General features: G+C 40.8%; 1 protein-coding gene across 2 annotated transcripts in view; it reads right to left on the reverse strand.

Moving 5' to 3' along the window:
• Positions 1-20011, reverse strand: part of LOC109879457 (anoctamin-5-like) — a 68526-nt gene extending 48515 nt beyond the window's left edge. Inside the window, exons 1-2 of one of the 2 annotated variants that reach the window (XM_031801545.1) lie at positions 19756-20009; positions 5301-5380 (exon numbers count right to left, since the gene is read on the reverse strand). In XM_031801545.1, coding sequence (XP_031657405.1) covers positions 5301-5380; positions 19756-19834 — 159 coding nt within the window. In that variant the 5' untranslated portion in view covers positions 19835-20009. Of the gene's footprint in view, positions 1-5300; positions 5381-19755 lie in introns of both variants that reach the window. The other variant, XM_031801548.1, reaches the window with a different exon arrangement.
• Between the last annotated feature and the right edge of the window lie 1340 nt (positions 20012-21351).

Genomic DNA, 21351 nt, shown 5'->3' on the forward strand with positions numbered 1-21351 from the left:
CGGGGGGAGGGGAGACATATATATGTCAAGTAATATATGATTTAAGTTGAATGAATAATTTTTTGTTAGATACAGTGCCTTGCGAAAGTATTCGCCCCCCTTGAACTTTGCGACCTTTTGCCACATTTCAGGCTTCAAACATAAAGATATAAAACTGTATTTTTTTGTGAAGAATCAACAACAAGTGGGACACAATCATGAAGTGGAACGACATTTATTGGATATTTCAAACTTTTTTAACAAATCAAAAACTGAAAAATTGGGCGTGCAAGATTATTCAGCCCCTTTACTTTCAGTGCAGCAAACTCTGTCCAGAAGTTCAGTGAGGATCTCTGAATGATCCAATGTTGACCTAAATGACTAATGATGATAAATACAATCCACCTGTGTGTAATCAAGACTCCGTATAAATGCACCTGCATTTTAAAAGCGCAGAGAGCATCATGAAGAACAAGGAACACACCAGGCAGGTCCGAGATACTGTTGTGAAGAAGTTTAAAGCCGGATTTGGATACAAAAAGATTTCCCAAGCTTTAAACATCCCAAGGAGCACTGTGCAAGCGATAATATTGAAATGGAAGGAGTATCAGACCACTGCAAATCTCCAAGACCTGGCCGTCCCTCTAAACTTTCAGCTCATACAAGGAGAAGACTGATCAGAGATGCAGCCAAGAGGCCCATGATCACTCTGGATGAACTGCAGAGATCTACAGCTGAGGTGGGAGACTCTGTCCATAGGACAACAATCAGTCGTATATTGCACAAATCTGGCCTTTATGGAAGAGTGGCAAGAAGAAAGCCATTTGTTAAAGATATCCATAAAAAGTGTCGTTTAAAGTTTGCCACAAGCCACTTGGGAGACACACCAAACATGTGGAAGAAGGTGCTCTGGTCAGATGAAACCAAAATTTAACTTTTTGGCAACAATGCAAAACTTTATGTTTGGCGTAAAAGCAACACAGCTCATCACCCTGAACACACCATCCCCACTGTCAAACATGGTAGTGGCAGCATCATGGTTTGGGCCTGCTTTTCTTCAGCAGGGACAGGGAAGATGGTTAAAATTGATGGGAAGATGGATGGAGCCAAATACAGGACCATTCTGGAAGAAAACCTGATGGAGTCTGCAAAAGACCTGAGACTGGGACGGAGATTTGTCTTCCAACAAGACAATGATCCAAAACATAAAGCAAAATCTACAATGGAATGGTTCAAAAATAAACATATCCAGGTGTTAGAATGGTCAAGTCAAAGTCCAGACCTGAATCCAATCGAGAATCTGTGGAAAGAACTGAAAACTGCTGTTCACAAATGCTCTCCATCCAACCAACCTCGAGCTGTTTTGCAAGGAGGAATGGGAAAAAATGTCAGTCTCTCGATGTGCAAAACTGATAGAGACATACCCCAAGCGACTTACAGCTGTAATCGCAGCAAAAGGTGGCGCTAAAAAGTATTAACTTAAGGGGGCTGAATAATTTTGCACGCCCAATTTTTAAGTTTTTGATTTGTTAAAAAAGTTTGAAATATCCAATAAATGTCGTTCCACTTCATGATTGTGTCCCACTTGTTGTTGATTCTTCACAAAAAAATACAGTTTTATATCTTTATGTTTGAAGCCTGAAATGTGGCAAAAGGTCGCAAAGTTCAAGGGGGCCAAATACTTTCGCAAGGCACTGTATATGCCTTTTTGCTGCACCATATCCCTGGATCTCATAGAATGTTTTTGCCGTTTGGGAACTTCAAATGTGGACCGTATGTGTACGAAACAAGCTTCAGGCTCCAACCGCCGTGTCTTTGTGAGACACAGAGTAGGTGAACCGATGATCTCCGCATGTGTAGTTCCCATCGTGAAGCATGGAGGAGGAGGAGGTGTTGATGGTGCTTTGATTTATTTATAATTCAAGTCACACTTAACCAGCATGGTTACCACAGCATTCTGCAGCGATACGCCATCCCATCTGGTCTGCGCTTAGTGCGACTATCATTTGTTTTTCAACAGGACAATGACCCAACACACCTCCAGGATGTGTAAGGGCTATTTGACCAAGAAGGAGAGTGATGGACTGCTGCATCAGGCTGAAATAAATAAATAATAAATAAATAAATACAGTTCATTAGTTTTCTTCATCACTCTTCATTTCTTTCATCAGATATACTTCTTTTTTTACATTGTATAACTGATGTGAAACGCTGTCTTCCCCCAAAAACTTGTATCTGTGAATAAAGGCCTAACGTGCAGTTTCTACGTAACAGGGATTCCCCGAGAGCGCACGTGCTCAGTTGTTACCCATCTCCACTGCTGTGGCAGTCGGCGACATAAAAAATGAGATAAAATCATCGCATTTCCTGACTCAAAACAGATAGTACTTCGGCAAAAATAGCTAATTCAATAAAAATAAAAACCGGTTGTCCACACATTACAGATTTCTGAATCATGAATTCACTGGTAACAGAGCACAGCTAGGCCTGCATCCAGCAATGTCATGAGTCACGTGATCTCCTTTCGCAGCTGTTTCAGTACAGCACTAGAGGGGACAGAAAGTGGGAAAGAGCTAACTCCAATGGACTAGTTTCAATGTATGAAATCACTTGGGCGTTTTGGGATTTTGGGTAAACTTCTCCTTTATTAACAATGGTGGAAAGTCCCCCCCACCCCCAGTTGAACCATAGAAATCCGCGATGAGAAGTGTAGAGAATCAGGACATAGCCAGTCACACAGGACTGGTAGCAGGAAGAGAACTCTCTGGCAATGACACTCTCATTTCACACAACAACAACAACAACAACACAGTACTCCCACCAAGTCTGGCATCAAAAACATAGATAAGACAAGCAGCATCCATATCTACTCTATGGCCTTCTGTCCCACCAAGGGGATTAAGTAAGACCATATGATACGTACCCTCCAATATGTGACTAGCACAAAATAATCACTGGATGCTCCAGTACACACCGACAACAATTACGGCACGTAGTGATGTATGAGTGTGTCAACACTCATATACACACAGAGATGATTAGGTATTTAACCGACAGCTGCAGGTTTGTGTGAAGACTATAAAATGACACTAAACAAACAACACAACTTCATTAAATCTATTGAAAATGTAAAAAACAAACACATACACACACACTCACACAAACACGCACATGCAAACACAAACGCTCCTGGCCATAGAGGAGTGGTGGTGAGTTAAAGGGGATGGGTGGTTAAAGGGGCGGGGTGTTTAAAGGGTTGGTGTGGTTAAAAGGGTGGGGTATTTAAAGGGGTGGGGTGTTTAAAGGGTTGGTGTGGTTAAAAGGGTGGGGTATTTAAAGGGGTGGGGTGTTTAAAGGGTTGGTGTGGTTAAAAGGGTGGGGTATTTAAAGGGGTGGGGTGTTTAAAGGGGTGGGGTGTTTAAAGGGTTGGTGTGGTTAAAGGGGTGGTGTGGTTAAAGGGGTGGGTGTTTAAAGGGTTGGTGTGTTTAAAGGGGTGGTGTGGTTAAAGGGGTGGTGTGGTTAAAGGGGTGGGGTGTTTAAAGGGTTGGTGTGTTTAAAGGTGTGGGGTGTTTAAAGGGGTGGGGTGTTTAAAGGGGTGGGGTGTTTAAAGGGTTGGTGTGGTTAAAAGGGTTGGGTTATTTAACCGACAGCTGCAGGTTTGTGTGAAGACTGTAAGGTGACGCTAAACAAACAACACAACTTCATTAAATCTATCGAAAATTGAAAAAACAAACACACACACAAACACGCACATGCACACACAAACGCTCCTGGCCATAGAGGAGTGGTGGTGAGTTAAAGGGCGGGGTGGTTAAAGGGGCGGGGTGTTTAAAGGGGTGGTGTGGTTAAAGGGGTGGGGTGGTTAAAGGGGTGGGGTATTTAAAGGGGCGGGGTGTTTAAAGGGGCGGGGTGTTTAAAGGGGTGGTGTGGTTAAAGGGGTGGTGTGGTTAAAGGGGTGTTTAAAGGGGCGGGGTGGTTAAAGGGGTGGTGTGGTTAAAGGGGTGGTGTGGTTAAAGGGGTGTTTAAAGGGGTGGTTAAAGGGTGGTGTGGTTAAAGGGGTGGTGGTGTTTAAAGGGGTGGGGTGTTTAAAGGGGTGGTGTGGTTAAAGGGGTGGTTAAAGGGGTGGGTGTGGTTAAAGGGGTGGTGTGTTTAAGGGGTGGGGTGTTTAAAGGGGTGGTGTGGTTAAAGGGGTGGTGTGGTTAAAGGGGTGGTGTGGTTAAAGGGGCGGGGTGTTTAAAGGGTGGGTGTGGTTAAAGGGGTGGGGTAGTTAAAGGGGCGGGGTGTTTAAAGGGGTGGTGTGTTTAAAGGGGTGGGGTGTTTAAAGGGGTGGTGTGGTTAAAGGGGTGGGGTGTTTAAAGGGGTGGTGTGGTTAAAGGGGTGGTGTATTTTAAAGGGGTGGTGTGGTTAAAGGGGCGGGGTAGTTAAAGGGGCGGGGTGTTTAAAGGGGTGGGGTGTTTAAAGGGGTGGTGTGGTTAAAGGGGTGGGGTAGTTAAAGGGGCGGGGTGTTTAAAGGGGTGTGTTTTTAACCACTACTGTACACTGAAAGAGATAATCAGTGTTGCTATGACACTTCAGGAAGGGAAAGAAACGAAGGACATTCATAAACACAAACATCCCAAGAGACATCATGAAAATCACAACTTCCTGTTGCCGGGTGTTGACTCAAACTGGTCAGGACAACATGTTTAAGTTTTACACTGTGGACTGGAAAATGTAACAAGTGAGTTGGAAAGCCCATTAGACTATGGAAATTAAATGACTGCACCTTAATGCATTTGCATAAACCCAATAACATGCAAACTGGTCTAGCGCAGGAAGGAGAAGAAGCAACACAGCACTGAATAGACTTGTACTGGGGTATATGCACACTACACACTACACAGCACTGAATAGACTTGTATTGGGGTATATGCACAATTACACACTACACAGCACTGAATAGACTTGTATTGGGGTATATGCACAATTACACACTACACAGCACTGAATGGTGAACAACTGGTGTAGAGGAGAGGACACACTGTTACCATGACACCCTGGCAGATGTACCAGCTGTTTGAAGATCAACACACTGTAACCATATCAAACTGTACCGTTTTGGTCTTTTATATTATGTATTGTGTAAATCCCACTCAATCAATCAATCAATCAATAATCAAACGATCTATCAAATAAATCCATATTCCCACTCAAGATCCCATTCTTCAATTGATATTTCAATGATTAGTGAAGTGTCCCCACATCCACAGTGTGATTGAAGTGAGGACTGAACCCTTCCAGGTGAATGTGGTGTGTCTGTCTGTGTGTGTGTGTGTGTTTACCTCTGAAGGGTCAGGCTGGGAGTGTGGATACTCGTCAAGGTCGATGTCATGGTGATGGTGGTGGCAGCCGTTGTTGTCCTCTGAAACGCATAGAGACAATCAATCAATCAATCAATCAATTATTGTCCTAATTGAGGGGATAACCCTGTCAATCTCACTAGCTGATAACACTGCTGAGAGCATAACCCAGGTAGCATTTTAGAAAGCCCTTTTTACATCCTTTCTAGGTTTCTCTTATAACAGAAACCCTGCCTAAAACCCCAAACAGCAAGTAATGCAGATGTAGAAGCTTGGAAGAACGGCATTTCACTGTACTTTTGTATGTGACATCAGAACCGGAAACCCAAGATGTTCAAACGTTCATAGATGACCAGCAGGGTCAAATAATAATAATCACAGTGGTTATAGAGGTTGCAACAGGTCAGTACCTTGGCTTTTCAAAGCTGAGCATTCAGAGGTCAAGATAGCAGGTGTGGTAGTAGGAGCGAGAGAGAAGGAGAGAGAGGGAGGGAGAGAGAGAGAGAGAGAGAGGGAGAGAGAGAGAGAGGGAGAGAGAGAGAGAGAGGGAGAGAGCGAGAAAGAGAGAGAGCGAGAAAGAGAGGGAGAGAGAGAAGGGGAGAGAGAGAGAGGGAGAGGGAGAGAGAGAGAAGGAGAGAGCGAGGGAGAGCGAGCAAGAGAAAGAGAGAGAGAAAGAGAGAGAGAAGGGGAGAGAGAGAGAGAGAGAGAGAGAGAGAGAGAGAGAGAGAGAGACAGAGAGAGATGGTCGTAACAGCAGGCGAACGTCTGGTGAACCACCATGTGCCAGGCGGGAGGATATCCCAGTAGTGAGTCAGTCTAATATAGTCCCTTAACTAAAGCAGGGTTCCCCAACTGACAGCCCTAATTTGGCCTGCGGTTGATTTGATTTGGCCCCCCAAGTTTTCAGAGCAAAGAATGTTGTATTTCATTGTTTTAAGACTGTAAAAACACCAGTAAATCAGCGCAGAGTGATTTTAATTCAGGAAATCGGTTCCAAATTATTCCCACACATAATAAAGAGAAACATGGGGAATTAACGGAATAGGACTGAAGGGGACTTCTTATTGACTAATGTTTACATGGAAAATGATACAACTTCAGACAGTCTGTCTTCAATCAGAATCATTGCCAGTCAGTCCTGTAATCAATCAGAATCGTAACCAGTCAGTCCCGTAATCAATCAGAATCATTACCAGTCAGTCCCGTAATAAACCAGAATCATCACCAGTCAGTCCCATAATAAACCAGAATCATTACCAGTCAGTCCCGTAATCAATCAGAATCATAACCAGTCAGTCCCGTAATCAATCAGAATCATAACCAGTCAGTCCCATAATAAACCAGAATCATTACCAGTCAGTCCCATAATAAACCAGAATCATTACCAGTCAGTCCCATAATAAACCAGAATCATTACCAGTCAGTCCCATAATAAACCAGAATCATTACCAGTCAGTCCCATAATAAACCAGAATCATTACCAGTCAGTCCCGTAATCAATCAGAATCATAACCAGTCAGTCCCGTAATCAATCAGAATCATAACCAGTCAGTCCCATAATAAACCAGAATCATTACCAGTCAGTCCCATAATAAACCAGAATCATTACCAGTCAGTCCCATAATAAACCAGAATCATTACCAGTCAGTCCTGTAATCATTATCAGTCAGATAAAGTGCTTACACTCCTAATATAACACAAACACTGGATGCCTCTATAAATAAACCATGTAAACTCAATCTAAAGAATGTCAAAGATATACCTACTCAATCTAAAGAATGTCAAAGATATAGACTAAGCAATTTAAACCCTTTCAGTTTTCTCAAGTAGTTCAAATGAATAGAGAGTGGAGAGTGTTTCTACGGCAACAGTTGCGTAAATGTATCTCGTCAGCCAACCCGCTACTCAATGCTGTAAAGTACTTCAATCAAAAAATACTTTAAAGTACTACTTAAGTATTTTCTTTTGTGTATCTGTTTTTCACTATTTATATTGTTGTACTTCAGTACTTCATTCCTAAAGAAAATAAGGTACTTTTTTCCTCCGTGCATTTTCCCCTGACATCCAAAAGTAGTCGTTACAAACTGTGGTTGAATGTTGAGGTATTAAGGATTAGGAGATTAAGACTAAAAAGTTTGGTATTCTGTAATTGAACTAAACAGCAGTAGGGATTTACTGGAGTCATTATCTCAAAATATGTTTTTGGGGGGCATTGTTGTAACATGGCATATTGTGTCATGTAGGGTGTAGACACAGACAAACACATACAGAAACACACACACACACACACACACTTCAGAAGCTAGAGAGAAGGTGTCTGCCATTCAACTGGAGTGACACTGTTTTCAACCAATCACATTTTGAATTGCAATCACTACTGAGCGTTCAAAGGGGGGCATTGTTGTAACATGGCACTTGTATCAGTGATGCAAGCAGTAGTTTCCCCATGCTAAGTTAGTAATGTGAGCTAGTTTGTGTTGTAGTAGTGTGGCGGCTGCAGTAGCTGATAGGTGCATTTGTTGCTCATTTGTTACCATCACTCTTTTCAAGATTAACTTTCAAACTTCTTTTAAAACTTCATTTACAAATGATCATCATCTAGTGGCACTTGTTTTTGTTGCATCTTGCTTGCTGTTAGCTATCTCTTCGAAAATAAAGACTGTGAAACATTGTTACATCTTGCTTGCTGTTAGCTATCTCTTCGAAAATAAAGACTGTGAAACATTGTTGCATCTCGTTTGCTGTTAGCTATCTCTTCGAAAATAAAGACTGTGAAACATTGTTGCATCTCGTTTGCTGTTATCTATCTCTTAGAAAATAAAGACTGTGAAACATTGTTGCATCTCGTTTGCTGTTAGCGATCTCTTAGAAAATAAAGACTGTGAAACATTGTTGCATCTCGTTTGCTGTTAGCTATCTCTTCGAAAATAAAGACTGTGAAACATTGTTGCATCTCGTTTGCTGTTATCTATCTCTTCGAAAATAAAGACTGTGAAACATTGTTGCATCTCGTTTGCTGATAGCTGTCTCTTAGAAAATAAAGACTGTGAAACATTGTTGCATCTCGTTTGCTGTTAACTATCTCTTAGAAATAAAGACTGTGAAACATTGTTGCATCTCGTTTGCTGTTATCTATCTCTTAGAAAATAAAGACTGTGAAACATTGTTGCATCTCGTTTGCTGTTATCTATCTCTTAGAAAATAAAGACTGTGAAACATTGTTGCATCTCGTTTGCTGTTATCTATCTCTTAGAAAATAAAGACTGTGAAACATTGTTGCATCTCATTTGCTGTTATCTATCTCTTAGAAAATAAAGACTGTGAAACATTGTTGCATCTCGTTTGCTGTTAGCGATCTCTTAGAAAATAAAGACTGTGAAACATTGTTGCATCTCGTTTGCTGTTAGCTATCTCTTAGAAAATAAAGACTGTGAAACATTGTTGCATCTCGTTTGCTGTTAGCGATCTCTTAGAAAATAAAGACTGTGAAACATTGTTGCATCTCGTTTGCTGTTAGCGATCTCTTAGAAAATAAAGACTGTGAAACATTGTTGCATCTCGTTTGCTGTTAGCTATCTCTTAGAAAATAAAGACTGTGAAACATTGTTGCATCTCGTTTACTGTTATCTATCTCTTAGAAAATAAAAACATTGTTACAGTCTAAACAGTTTTTTTGTTTGTTGTTTCTGTTTTGCTGGTCGCATTATTGAATGCGGTGTGTCATGTCACATGACGGTTCTGTCTCTGTGTGTACGGCGGTCCAAAGCGTGACCAGGCCTGTCTGATTCATTCATAATGTCAGCAAAAAGCATTGCTCCTCCTGCACTACAACTACAGTGGCCCGACTACAGACGATATAAATGTTGGGTGCATCTAGTGATGCTATGTTTTCTGTTATTTTCATGATTTTTTTAGTTTGATACAACGTATTGGAAGATTTTTTGGTTCCCTCTGAAAGCCTAGGTCCTAAGGTCAAAGTTCACCACTAGTGGAAACAGTTCGGATTGGCAGGCTGCTACCGCAGTGCTTCAGTAGCTAGTATTCTACTTGAAAGATAATCTACTCAGCAACTCTTGGTAACACAACAAAAGTTTGCTTTAAAACTGTTGTTCTACTGAGCAGGCTGAGCCCTCAAAACACTTATTTGACCACTTTAGGAAAGAGAGGGAATTGTGTTGTGTACTCTGACCTGTTTTCATGTCACAGTGAGTCTGGGACATCTACTTCTACGATTCCCTTTTACTCTGCAGCTGCTGGCAGACTCAGTGGAATAGAGTACTGGACCACTAGTACAGTACTAACTCTCCTTATTCTCTATGACTGACTCTCTACTCAACAGGATGGACTTTCTATCCACCACCAAAAAACACCAGAGTACTGAGATAGAGTAGCTAGCTCCTTTTGCCCAGAGCGGCTCAGAGCCCCCAGACAACCTCCGGAACAGCCTCCCACAGAACAGTCTTTGTTCCCCACAGTGAACAGCTGATTACTGGTGAAATAACACAAGGACACTGGCCTCTCAAGACTCTCTGTTTAACACAAGGATATGTCTGACTCCATAGAGTTTTCTATCGCTAGGCATGACGCTCTACTCAACAGGCTCTTATAGGCTCCTATAAAGGAGTGGGCAGTGGGTTATCTATAGACTAACGATGTTAAATAGGCTTCTATAAAGGAGTGGGTAGTGGGTTATCTATAGACTAACGATGGTAAATAGGCTCCTCATGTGAATCTTAAAGCATAATTGAGAAGTAATTAAATCAAAGTTGGCCTTTCCCAGGCCTCCTTTAAGACTCCATAGTGTGTCATCTGTAGGTGCTACAGGTCTCCTTTAAGACTCCATAGTGTTTCATCTGTAGGTGCTACAGGTCTCCTTTAAGACTCCATAGTGTGTCATCTGTAGGTGCTACAGGTCTCCTTTAAGACTCCATAGTGTTTCATCTGTAGGTGCTACAGGTCTCCTTTAAGACTCCATAGTGTGTCATCTGTAGGTGTTACAGGTCTCCTTTAAGACTCCATAGTGTGTCATCTGTAGGTGCTACAGGTCTCCTTTAAGACTCCATAGTGTGTCATCTGTAGGTGTTACAGGTCTCCTTTAAGACTCCATAGTGTTTCATCTGTAGGTGCTACAGGTCTCCTTTAAGACTCCATAGTGTGTCATCTGTAGGTGCTACAGGTCTCCTTTAAGACTCCATAGTGTGTCATCTGTAGGTGTTACAGGTCTCCTTTAAGACTCCATAGTGTTTCATCTGTAGGTGCTACAGGTCTCATTTAAGACTCCATAGTGTGTCATCTGTAGGTGTTACAGGTCTCCTTTAAGACTCCATAGTGTGTCATCTGTAGGTGCTACAGGTCTCCTTTAAGACTCCATAGTGTGTCATCTGTAGGTGTTACAGGTCTCCTTTAAGACTCCATAGTGTGTCATCTGTAGGTGCTACAGGTCTCCTTTAAGACTCCATAGTGTGTCATCTGTAGGTGCTACAGGTCTCCTTTAAGACTCCATAGTGTGTCATCTGTAGGTGTTACAGGTCTCCTTTAAGACTCCATAGTGTGTCATCTGTAGGTGTTACAGGTCTCCTTTAAGACTCCATAGTGTGTCATCTGTAGGTGCTACAGGTCTCCTTTAAGACTCCATAGTGTGTCATCTGTAGGTGTTACAGGTCTCCTTTAAGACTCCATAGTGTTTCATCTGTAGGTGCTACAGGTCTCCTTTAAGACTCCATAGTGTTTCATCTGTAGGTGTTACAGGTCTCCTTTAAGACTCCATAGTGTGTCATCTGTAGGTGCTACAGGTCTCCTTTAAGACTCCATAGTGTGTCATCTGTAGGTGCTACAGGTCTCCTTTAAGACTCCATAGTGTTTCATCTGTAGGTGCTACAGGTCTCATTTAAGACTCCATAGTGTGTCATCTGTAGGTGTTACAGGTCTCCTTTAAGACTCCATAGTGTTTCATCTGTAGGTGCTACAGGTCTCCTTTAAGACTCCATAGTGTGTCATCTGTAGGTGCTACAGGTCTCCTTTAAGACTCCATAGTGTGTCATCTGTAGGTGTTACAGGTCTCCTTTAAGACTCCATAGTGTGTCATCTGTAGGTGCTACAGGTCTCCTTTAAGACTCCATAGTGTGTCATCTGTAGGTGTTACAGGTCTCCTTTAAGACTCCATAGTGTTTCATCTGTAGGTGCTACAGGTCTCCTTTAAGACTCCATAGTGTGTCATCTGTAGGTGTTACAGGTCTCCTTTAAGACTCCATAGTGTTTCATCTGTAGGTGCTACAGGTCTCCTTTAAGACTCCATAGTGTGTCATCTGTAGGTGCTACAGGTCTCCTTTAAGACTCCATAGTGTTTCATCTGTAGGTGCTACAGGTCTCCTTTAAGACTCCATAGTGTGTCATCTGTAGGTGCTACAGGTCTCCTTTAAGACTCCATAGTGTGTCATCTGTAGGTGTTACAGGTCTCCTTTAAGACTCCATAGTGTTTCATCTGTAGGTGCTACAGGTCTCCTTTAAGACTCCATAGTGTGTCATCTGTAGGTGTTACAGGTCTCCTTTAAGACTCCATAGTGTGTCATCTGTAGGTGTTACAGGTCTCCTTTAAGACTCCATAGTGTGTCATCTGTAGGTGCTACAGGTCTCCTTTAAGACTCCATAGTGTGTCATCTGTAGGTGTTACAGGTCTCCTTTAAGACTCCATAGTGTGTCATCTGTAGGTGTTACAGGTCTCCTTTAAGACTCCATAGTGTTTCATCTGTAGGTGCTACAGGTCTCCTTTAAGACTCCATAGTGTTTCATCTGTAGGTGTTACAGGTCTCCTTTAAGACTCCATAGTGTTTCATCTGTAGGTGCTACAGGTCTCCTTTAAGACTCCATAGTGTGTCATCTGTAGGTGTTACAGGTCTCCTTTAAGACTCCATAGTGTGTCATCTGTAGGTGCTACAGCTCTGTAATACGAGTAGTATTTTGATTTTAATAACATTTTATTTACATTCATTTATAATATTCATTTTTCAATATATTGATGAACATTCACTGAACAAAAATATAACGTGCAAGTATAGTAGAATAGTGAACTACTTTTGGCCAAAGGCCAAGCAGGGCTGGCATAATTACCGTGTAACTGATGGTTACGGATGAAGACTGTCGTGAAAAAAAATAACTGTCATAGCTGTAAAAAAACAATTGGTGTGGTTGAGTCCGACTCTGAACAACGTGATGAAACCTTGTCGCTGAAAAAAGCAAAGGAGTCTTTGGTTCCCTAGGAACTGGGCAACACCCCCCACAATGCAACAGCAGCACACATAGAAATACCATTAATAGAACAGGCTTGGAACCTCTAACCCTGGTAATATGACTGGTAAATAGAATGAATAGAACCTGTTACCCTGGTCATATGACTGGTAAATAGAATGAATAGAACCTCTAACTCTGGTAAATAGAATGAATAGAACCTCTAACCCTGGTAATATGACTGGTAAATAGAATGAATAGAACCTCTAACCCTGGTAATATGACTGGTAAATAGAATGAATAGAACCTCTAACCCTGGTAATATGACTGGTAAATAGAATGAATAGAACCTCTAACCCAGGTAAATAGAATGAATAGAACCTGTAACCCTGGTAATATGACTGGTAAATAGAATGAATAGAACCTCTAACCCTGGTAAATAGAATGAATAGAACGTCTAACCCTGGTAATATGACTGGTAAATAGAATGAATAGAACCTCTAACCCTGGTAAATAGAATGAATAGAACCTCTAACCCAGGTAAATAGAATGAATAGAACCTGTAACCCTGGTAATATGACTGGTAAATAGAATGAATAGAACCTGTAACTCTGGTAATATGACTGGTAAATAGAATGAATAGAACCTCTAACCCTGGTAATATGACTGGTAAATAGAATGAATAGAACCTCTAACCCTGGTAATATGACTGGTAAATAGAATGAATAGAACCTCTAACCCTGGTAATATTACTGGTAAATAGAATGAATAGAATCTCTAACCCTGGTAATATGACTGGTAAATAGAATGAATAGAACCTCTAACCCTGGTAATATGACTGGTAAATAGAATGAATAGAACCTGTAACCCTGGTAATATGACTGGTAAATAGAATGAATAGAACCTGTAACCCTGGTAAATAGAATGAATAGAACCTCTAACCCTGGTAATATGACTGGTAAATAGAATGAATAGAACCTGTAACTCTGGTAATATGACTGGTAAATAGAATGAATAGAACCTCTAACCCTGGTAATATTACTGGTAAATAGAATGAATAGAACCTCTAACCCTGGTCATATGACTGGTAAATAGAATGAATAGAACCTGTAACCCTGGTAATATGACTGGTAAATAGAATGAATAGAACCTCTAACCCTGGTAATATTACTGGTAAATAGAATGAATATAACCTGTAACCCTGGTAAATAGAATGAATAGAACCTGTAACCCTGGTAAATAGAATGAATAGAACCTCTAACCCTGGTAATATGACTGGTAAATAGAATGAATAGAACCTGTAACCCTGGTAATATGACTGGTAAATAGAATGAATAGAACCTCTAACACTGGTAACATGACTGGTAAATAGAATGAATAGAACCTCTAACCCTGGTAATATGACTGGTAAATAGAATGAATAGAACCTGTAACCCTGGTAAATAGAATGAATAGAACCTGTAACCCTGGTAATATGACTGGTAAATAGAATGAATAGAACCTCTAACCCTGGTAATATGACTGGTAAATAGAATGAATAGAACCTCTAACCCTGGTAATATGACTGGTAAATAGAATGAATAGAACCTCTAACCCTGGTAATATGACTGGTAAATAGAATGAATAGAACCTCTAACCCTGGTAATATGACTGGTAAATAGAATGAATAGAACCTGTAACCCTGGTAAATAGAATGAATAGAACCTGTAACCCTGGTAATATGACTGGTAAATAGAATGAATAGAACCTGTAACCCTGGTAAATAGAATGAATAGAACCTCTAACCCTGGTAATATGACTGGTAAATAGAATGAATAGAACCTCTAACCCTGGTAAATAGAATGAATAGAACCTCTAACCCTGGTAATATGACTGGTAAATAGAATGAATAGAACCTCTAACCCTGGTAAATAGAATGAATAGAACCTCTAACCCTGGTAATATGACTGGTAAATAGAATGAATAGAACCTCTAACCCTGGTAATATGACTGGTAAATAGAATGAATAGAACCTCTAACCCTGGTAAATAGAATGAATAGAACCTCTAACCCTGGTAATATGACTGGTAAATAGAATGAATAGAACCTCTAACCCTGGTAAATAGAATGAATAGAACCTCTAACCCTGGTAATATGACTGGTAAATAGAATGAATAGAACCTCTAACCCTGGTAATATGACTGGTAAATAGAATGAATAGAACCTCTAACCCTGGTAAATAGAATGAATAGAACCTCTAACCCTGGTAATATGACTGGTAAATAGAATGAATAGAACCTCTAACCCTGGTAAATAGAATGAATAGAACCTCTAACCCTGGTAATATGACTGGTAAATAGAATGAATATAACCTCTAACCCTGGTAATATGACTGGTAAATAGAATGAATAGAACCTCTAACCCTGGTAATATGACTGGTAAATAGAATGAATAGAACCTCTAACCCTGGTAATATGACTGGTAAATAGAATGAATAGAACCTCTAACCCTGGTAATATGACTGGTAAATAGAATGAATAGAACCTGTAACCCTGGTAAATAGAATGAATAGAACCTGTAACCCTGGTAATATGACTGGTAAATAGAATGAATAGAACCTGTAACCCTGGTAAATAGAATGAATAGAACCTCTAACCCTGGTAATATGACTGGTAAATAGAATGAATAGAACCTCTAACCCTGGTAAATAGAATGAATAGAACCTCTAACCCTGGTAATATGACTGGTAAATAGAATGAATAGAACCTCTAACCCTGGTAAATAGAATGAATAGAACCTCTAACCCTGGTAATATGACTGGTAAATAGAATGAATAGAACCTCTAACCCTGGTAATATGACTGGTAAATAGAATGAATAGAACCTCTAACCCTGGTAAATAGAATGAATAGAACCTCTAACCCTGGTAATATGACTGGTAAATAGAATGAATAGAACCTCTAACCCTGGTAAATAGAATGAATAGAACCTCTAACCCTGGTAATATGACTGGTAAATAGAATGAATAGAACCTCTAACCCTGGTAATATGACTGGTAAATAGAATGAATAGAACCTCTAACCCTGGTAAATAGAATGAATAGAACCTCTAACCCTGGTAATATGACTGGTAAATAGAATGAATAGAACCTCTAACCCTGGTAAATAGAATGAATAGAACCTCTAACCCTGGTAATATGACTGGTAAATAGAATGAATATAACCTCTAACCCTGGTAATATGACTGGTAAATAGAATGAATAGAACCTCTAACCCTGGTAATATGACTGGTAAATAGAATGAATAGAACCTCTAACCCTGGTAATATGACTGGTAAATAGAATGAATAGAACCTCTAACCCTGGTAATATGACTGGTAAATAGAATGAATAGAACCTGTAACCCTGGTAAATAGAATGAATAGAACCTGTAACCCTGGTAATATGACTGGTAAATAGAATGAATAGAACCTGTAACCCTGGTAAATAGAATGAATAGAACCTCTAACCCTGGTAATATGACTGGTAAATAGAATGAATAGAACCTCTAACCCTGGTAAATAGAATGAATAGAACCTCTAACCCTGGTAATATGACTGGTAAATAGAATGAATAGAACCTCTAACCCTGGTAAATAGAATGAATAGAACCTCTAACCCTGGTAATATGACTGGTAAATAGAATGAATAGAACCTCTAACCCTGGTAATATGACTGGTAAATAGAATGAATAGAACCTCTAACCCTGGTAAATAGAATGAATAGAACCTCTAACCCTGGTAATATGACTGGTAAATAGAATGAATAGAACCTCTAACCCTGGTAAATAGAATGAATAGAACCTCTAACCCTGGTAATATGACTGGTAATAGAATGAATAGAACCTCTAACCCTGGTAATATGACTGGTAAATAGAATGAATAGAACCTCTAACCCTGGTAAATAGAATGAATAGAACCTCTAACCCTGGTAATATGACTGGTAAATAGAATGAATAGAACCTCTAACCCTGGTAAATAGAATGAATAGAACCTCTAACCCTGGTAATATGACTGGTAAATAGAATGAATAGAACCTCTAACCCTGGTAAATAGAATGAATAGAACCTCTAACCCTGGTAATATGACTGGTAAATAGAATGAATAGAACCTGTAACCCTGGTAAATAGAATGAATAGAACCTCTAACCCTGGTAATAGAATGAATAGAACCTCTAACCCTGGTAATATGAAAAAGGTAAAAGTCATATATTAGGGTTAGAACTTCTACAGTAACTACTGCACTAGGGTTAGAACTTCTACAGTAACTACTACACTAGGGTTAGAACTTCTACAGTAACTACTACACTAGGGTTAGAACTTCTACAGTAACTACTGCACTAGGGTTAGAACTTCTACAGTAACTACTACACTAGGGTTAGAACTTCTACAGTAACTACTACACTAGGGTTAGAACTTCTACAGTAACTACTACACTAGGGTTAGAACTTCTACAGTAACTACTACACTAGGGTTAGAACTTCTACAGTAACTACTACACTAGGGTTAGAACTTCTACAGTAACTACTACACTAGGGTTAGAACTTCTACAGTAACTACTGCACTAGGGTTAGAACTTCTACAGTAACTACTACACTAGGGTTAGAACTTCTACAGTAACTACTACACTAGGGTTAGAACTTCTACAGTAACTACTACACTAGGGTTAGAACTTCTACAGTAACTACTACACTAGGGTTAGAACTTCTACAGTAACTACTACACTAGGGTTAGAACTTCTACAGTAACTACTGCACTAGGGTTAGAACTTCTACAGTAACTACTGCACTAGGGTTAGAACTTCTACAGTAACTACTACACTAGGGTTAGAACTTCTACAGTAACTACTACACTAGGGTTAGAACTTCTACACTAACTACTACACTAGGGTTAGAACTTCTACAGTAACTACTACACTAGGGTTAGAACTTCTACAGTAACTACTGCAGTAGGGAACATGGTTACAGACGGTCATCTAAAAAGAATGCTGGGGATTCGGGGCAACAGTCAAAGTAATCCATCTCTTTTGATATAGAACCATAGATGTTAGACTATAAAACAGTTCTTTGCTCAGCTGGATTGCTATTTGTATTGTGGTCACTCTAAGGCTAACACAGGCAGAGTATTTCTCCCAGCTCAGAGAGAGAGTGACATTTAGGTAGGTCCCTCCCTGAACGGACCGGATACACCCCTGGATGCCCTCCTACCATTTCCATAAGCCGAGGCCAGCTGTCCTGACGGGAGGCTGGGGGCGGAAGGGCCTAGGCTGTGTGTATGAGGGAGGGAGGTTAACAGAGAGAGAGAGAAAGAGGGAGGTTAACAGAGAGTGGGAGAAAGAGAGAGAGAGAGAGAGAGAGAGGGAGTTTAACAGAGAGAGAGAGGGAGGTAAAACAGAGAGAGAGAGAGACAGAGAGAGAGGGAGAGGGAGGTTAACAGAGAGAGAGAGAGGGAGGGATGTTAACAGAGAGAGAGAGAGAGAGAGAGAGAGAGAGGGAGGGATGTTAACAGAGAGCGAGAGAGAGAGAGAGAGAGAGGGAGAGAGGGAGGGAGGTTAACAGAGAGAGAGAGGGAGAGGGAGGTTAACAGAGAGAGAGAGAGAGAGAGAGAGAGAGAGGGAGGGAGGTTAACAGAGAGAGAGAGAGAGAGAGGGAGGGAGGTTAACAGAGAGAGAGGGAGGTTAACAGAGAGAGAGAGAGGAGAGAGAGAGAGAGAGAGAGAGAGAGAGAGAGAGAGAGAGAGAGAGAGAGAGGGAGGTTAACAGAGAGAGAGAGAGGGAGGTTAACAGAGAGAGAGAGAGAGGGAGGGAGGTTAACAGAGAGAGAGGGAGGTTAACAGAGAGAGAGAGAGAGAGAGAGAGTGAGGGATGTTAACAGAGAGAGAGAGAGAGAGAGAGAGAGAGGGATGTTAACAGAGAGAGAGAGAGAGGGAGGGAGGTTAACAGAGAGAGAGAGGGAGGTTAACAGAGAGAGAGAGAGAGAGAGGGAGGTTAACAGAGAGAGAGAGAGGGAGGGATGTTAACAGAGAGAGAGAGAGAGGGATGTTAACAGAGAGCGAGAGAGAGAGAGAGAGAGAGAGAGAGAGAGAGAGAGAGAGAGAGAAGGAGGGAGGTTAACAGAGAGAGAGAGGGAGGTTAACACAGAGAGAGAGAGAGAGAGAGGGAGGGAGGTTAACAGAGAGAGAGGGAGGGAGGGATGTTAACAGAGAGAGAGAGAGGGGGATGTTAACAGAGAGAGAGAGAGAGAGAGAGAGAGGGAGGGAGGGAGGTTAACAGAGAGAGAGGGAGGTTAACAGAGAGAGAGAGAGATAGAGGGAGGTTAACAGAGAGAGAGAGGGACGTTAACAGAGAGAGAGAGAGAGAGAGAGAGGGAGGTTAACAGAGAGAGAGAGAGGGAGAGGGAGGTTAACAGAGAGAGAGAGAGGGAGGGATGTTAACAGAGAGAGAGAGAGAGAGCGAGAGAGAGAGGGAGAGGGAGGTTAACAGAGAGAGAGAGAGGGAGGGATGTTAACAGAGAGAGAGAGAGAGAGAGAGAGAGAGAGAGAGAGAGAGGGAGGTACTGACTAACATGTTCAATCTAAAGTGGAGTCCCAAGTCAGGCCATGAGGCAGAGACTAAAAGGGTGAAAGGAGAAGTTGAATAAAGCAACACTGTACTCTCTGGTCAAAAACGGATTTATCCATGAATATTGTCTTACTAAAACATACACCTGGGGTCAGTAAGGTTATTGATGGCTTGAATAAACACCATTAGGATGTGATATATTGGTATATGACTTTAAGTATCCTGTACTTGTATTTTTTAAATCATGAAGAAATTACTGAGATTATGAGTGGGTCTACAGATCTTCAACAGAGCTTTAACTATTCTTCCATAATTGTCATGGACCAATCATATGGATTTGTGGTGACAAATAATGTTTTAGAAAATTGTTATTGATTTTGACTAACCGAATATTGTCTGTGAGCTTATTATTATTCCGTCAATAGTACAGAGTGAGCTAAATTGTTTACATGTGTAAACAAGTCATACAACAATTCCTATGAATAATCATCCACCCGACCTCATATCTAAAGACAATTTATAGCCTATCATAATTGTATTATCCTGACGAAGTTGTAGCATAAACAAGCAAGACAATCGAACATAAAGCGGTTCAATGCAACGCATCATAAATGGTCTGACACAAGTAACCGAACAATTTACCATCACAGAGAGAATCCGGGCTCATCTCTATCAAAGTTGCGTCTCCAATCTTTCCCGTTAGTCGACTCATGTCACTCATGTTGCCGAGCCCGTGCGGGTCGCCGGTCGGCCCGGTAAAAACAAGGAGGCTGGAGCGGGTACAAGGGCACTCTGTTCGTCTCAGCCCACGCCCTTGGCTACGGACTCACTTTAAGAGGGAAACGTAGCGCTACCTTCACACGACGAATGTTGAAACTGTGCTCAAGATACATCACCAAACCCACAACGTCCACTGAGGAAAAACCTCGTCATTAAAGGGGAGGGGTCTGAATCCAACAACTCAGTCGGCGAACTCCTACTACAGCGGATAATGATGATAGTATGATATTATTAGGTCTACTATATAGAATAATTGCAATTGTCATTTTTTAAAGTGGCAAAAAAGAACATTTATATGACAGCATTTGCGATTTAATCTGCTTGGAAATGAATTGACATTTACTTTTTATATTATATTCTAGGCTATTCTATTCTAATCCGGTTTTACTGTATTCTGCAATAGGCTACTGCGTTTACACAGGCAGCCCAATTCTGATGTTTTGCCAATTATTTGCATATCTGATACTTATCTGATCTTTCCCCTAATGAGTAAACAGCATAAAACCACTTGGAATCTGATCTTAATGATTTTAACCACCTCAAAATGTGGATCCGAATCCTGATACTAACCCCATTCGCCATATCTGACCTCTGTCTGGAAGCCCAGGTCAGATTTTTTTTTTGCACGTGACCTGGCGTAACCGTGACAACCACCACACAATTTTAATGAATAGTAACTAAGTTTCCATCCACAGTTTTTAATGTGACTAAAGTCATATTGTATTAAAAAATATATATAACGACAGCTGTGATGGAAACAGGTAGTTTCTGTAAAAGTTTAGAAATGTCGACAGATAATTTGTTTGTTTGTTCGACATGATGGGATTTCTTTTGTGTCTGTAAAATTATTTATGCGAGAAATGGTGGTGGAAGCGCAATAATAAATAATAATAACCATCAGGGGGCGGCAGGGTAGCCTAGTGGTTAGAGCGTTGGACTAGTAACCGGAAGGTTGCAAGTTCAAACCCCCGGGCTGACAAGGTATGAATCTGTCGTTCTGCCCCCTGATCAGGCAGTTAACCCACTGTTCCTAGGCCGTCATTGAAAATAAGAATTTGTTCTTAACTGACTTGCCTGGTTAAATAAAATCATATTGAAGTCAACTTGGAATCACACGATGCTATGATGTGTGGTCTTCCCACTATGACTTGGGAAACTGTTTATTAGGCTATAGATGCAGTATGATAAACTTCACAGGGTGGTGAAAGTGCACGGTGGTGATCTTGATGCTCCTTTACAATAAATATACAGGGTCTTATTCTGGTGACATGATGTCTGACAGCCCTTTTGACAAATACAAATAAATCTCACTCTTATCCGTATCTGGCAGCTGTTGGCTAGAAAGCAAGTGTCCAGACCAGAGGAGACACATTTGCTATTCAATGCACCAGGTTTTGTGACAAAACTATCCGTAGAGTTGAAAATGCTATGGGAAGCACATTGAACTTTCGATTTTTA

This window comes from Oncorhynchus kisutch, linkage group LG22 (genome assembly GCF_002021735.2).
Source record: "Oncorhynchus kisutch isolate 150728-3 linkage group LG22, Okis_V2, whole genome shotgun sequence".
Lineage (NCBI taxonomy): Eukaryota > Metazoa > Chordata > Actinopteri > Salmoniformes > Salmonidae > Oncorhynchus > Oncorhynchus kisutch.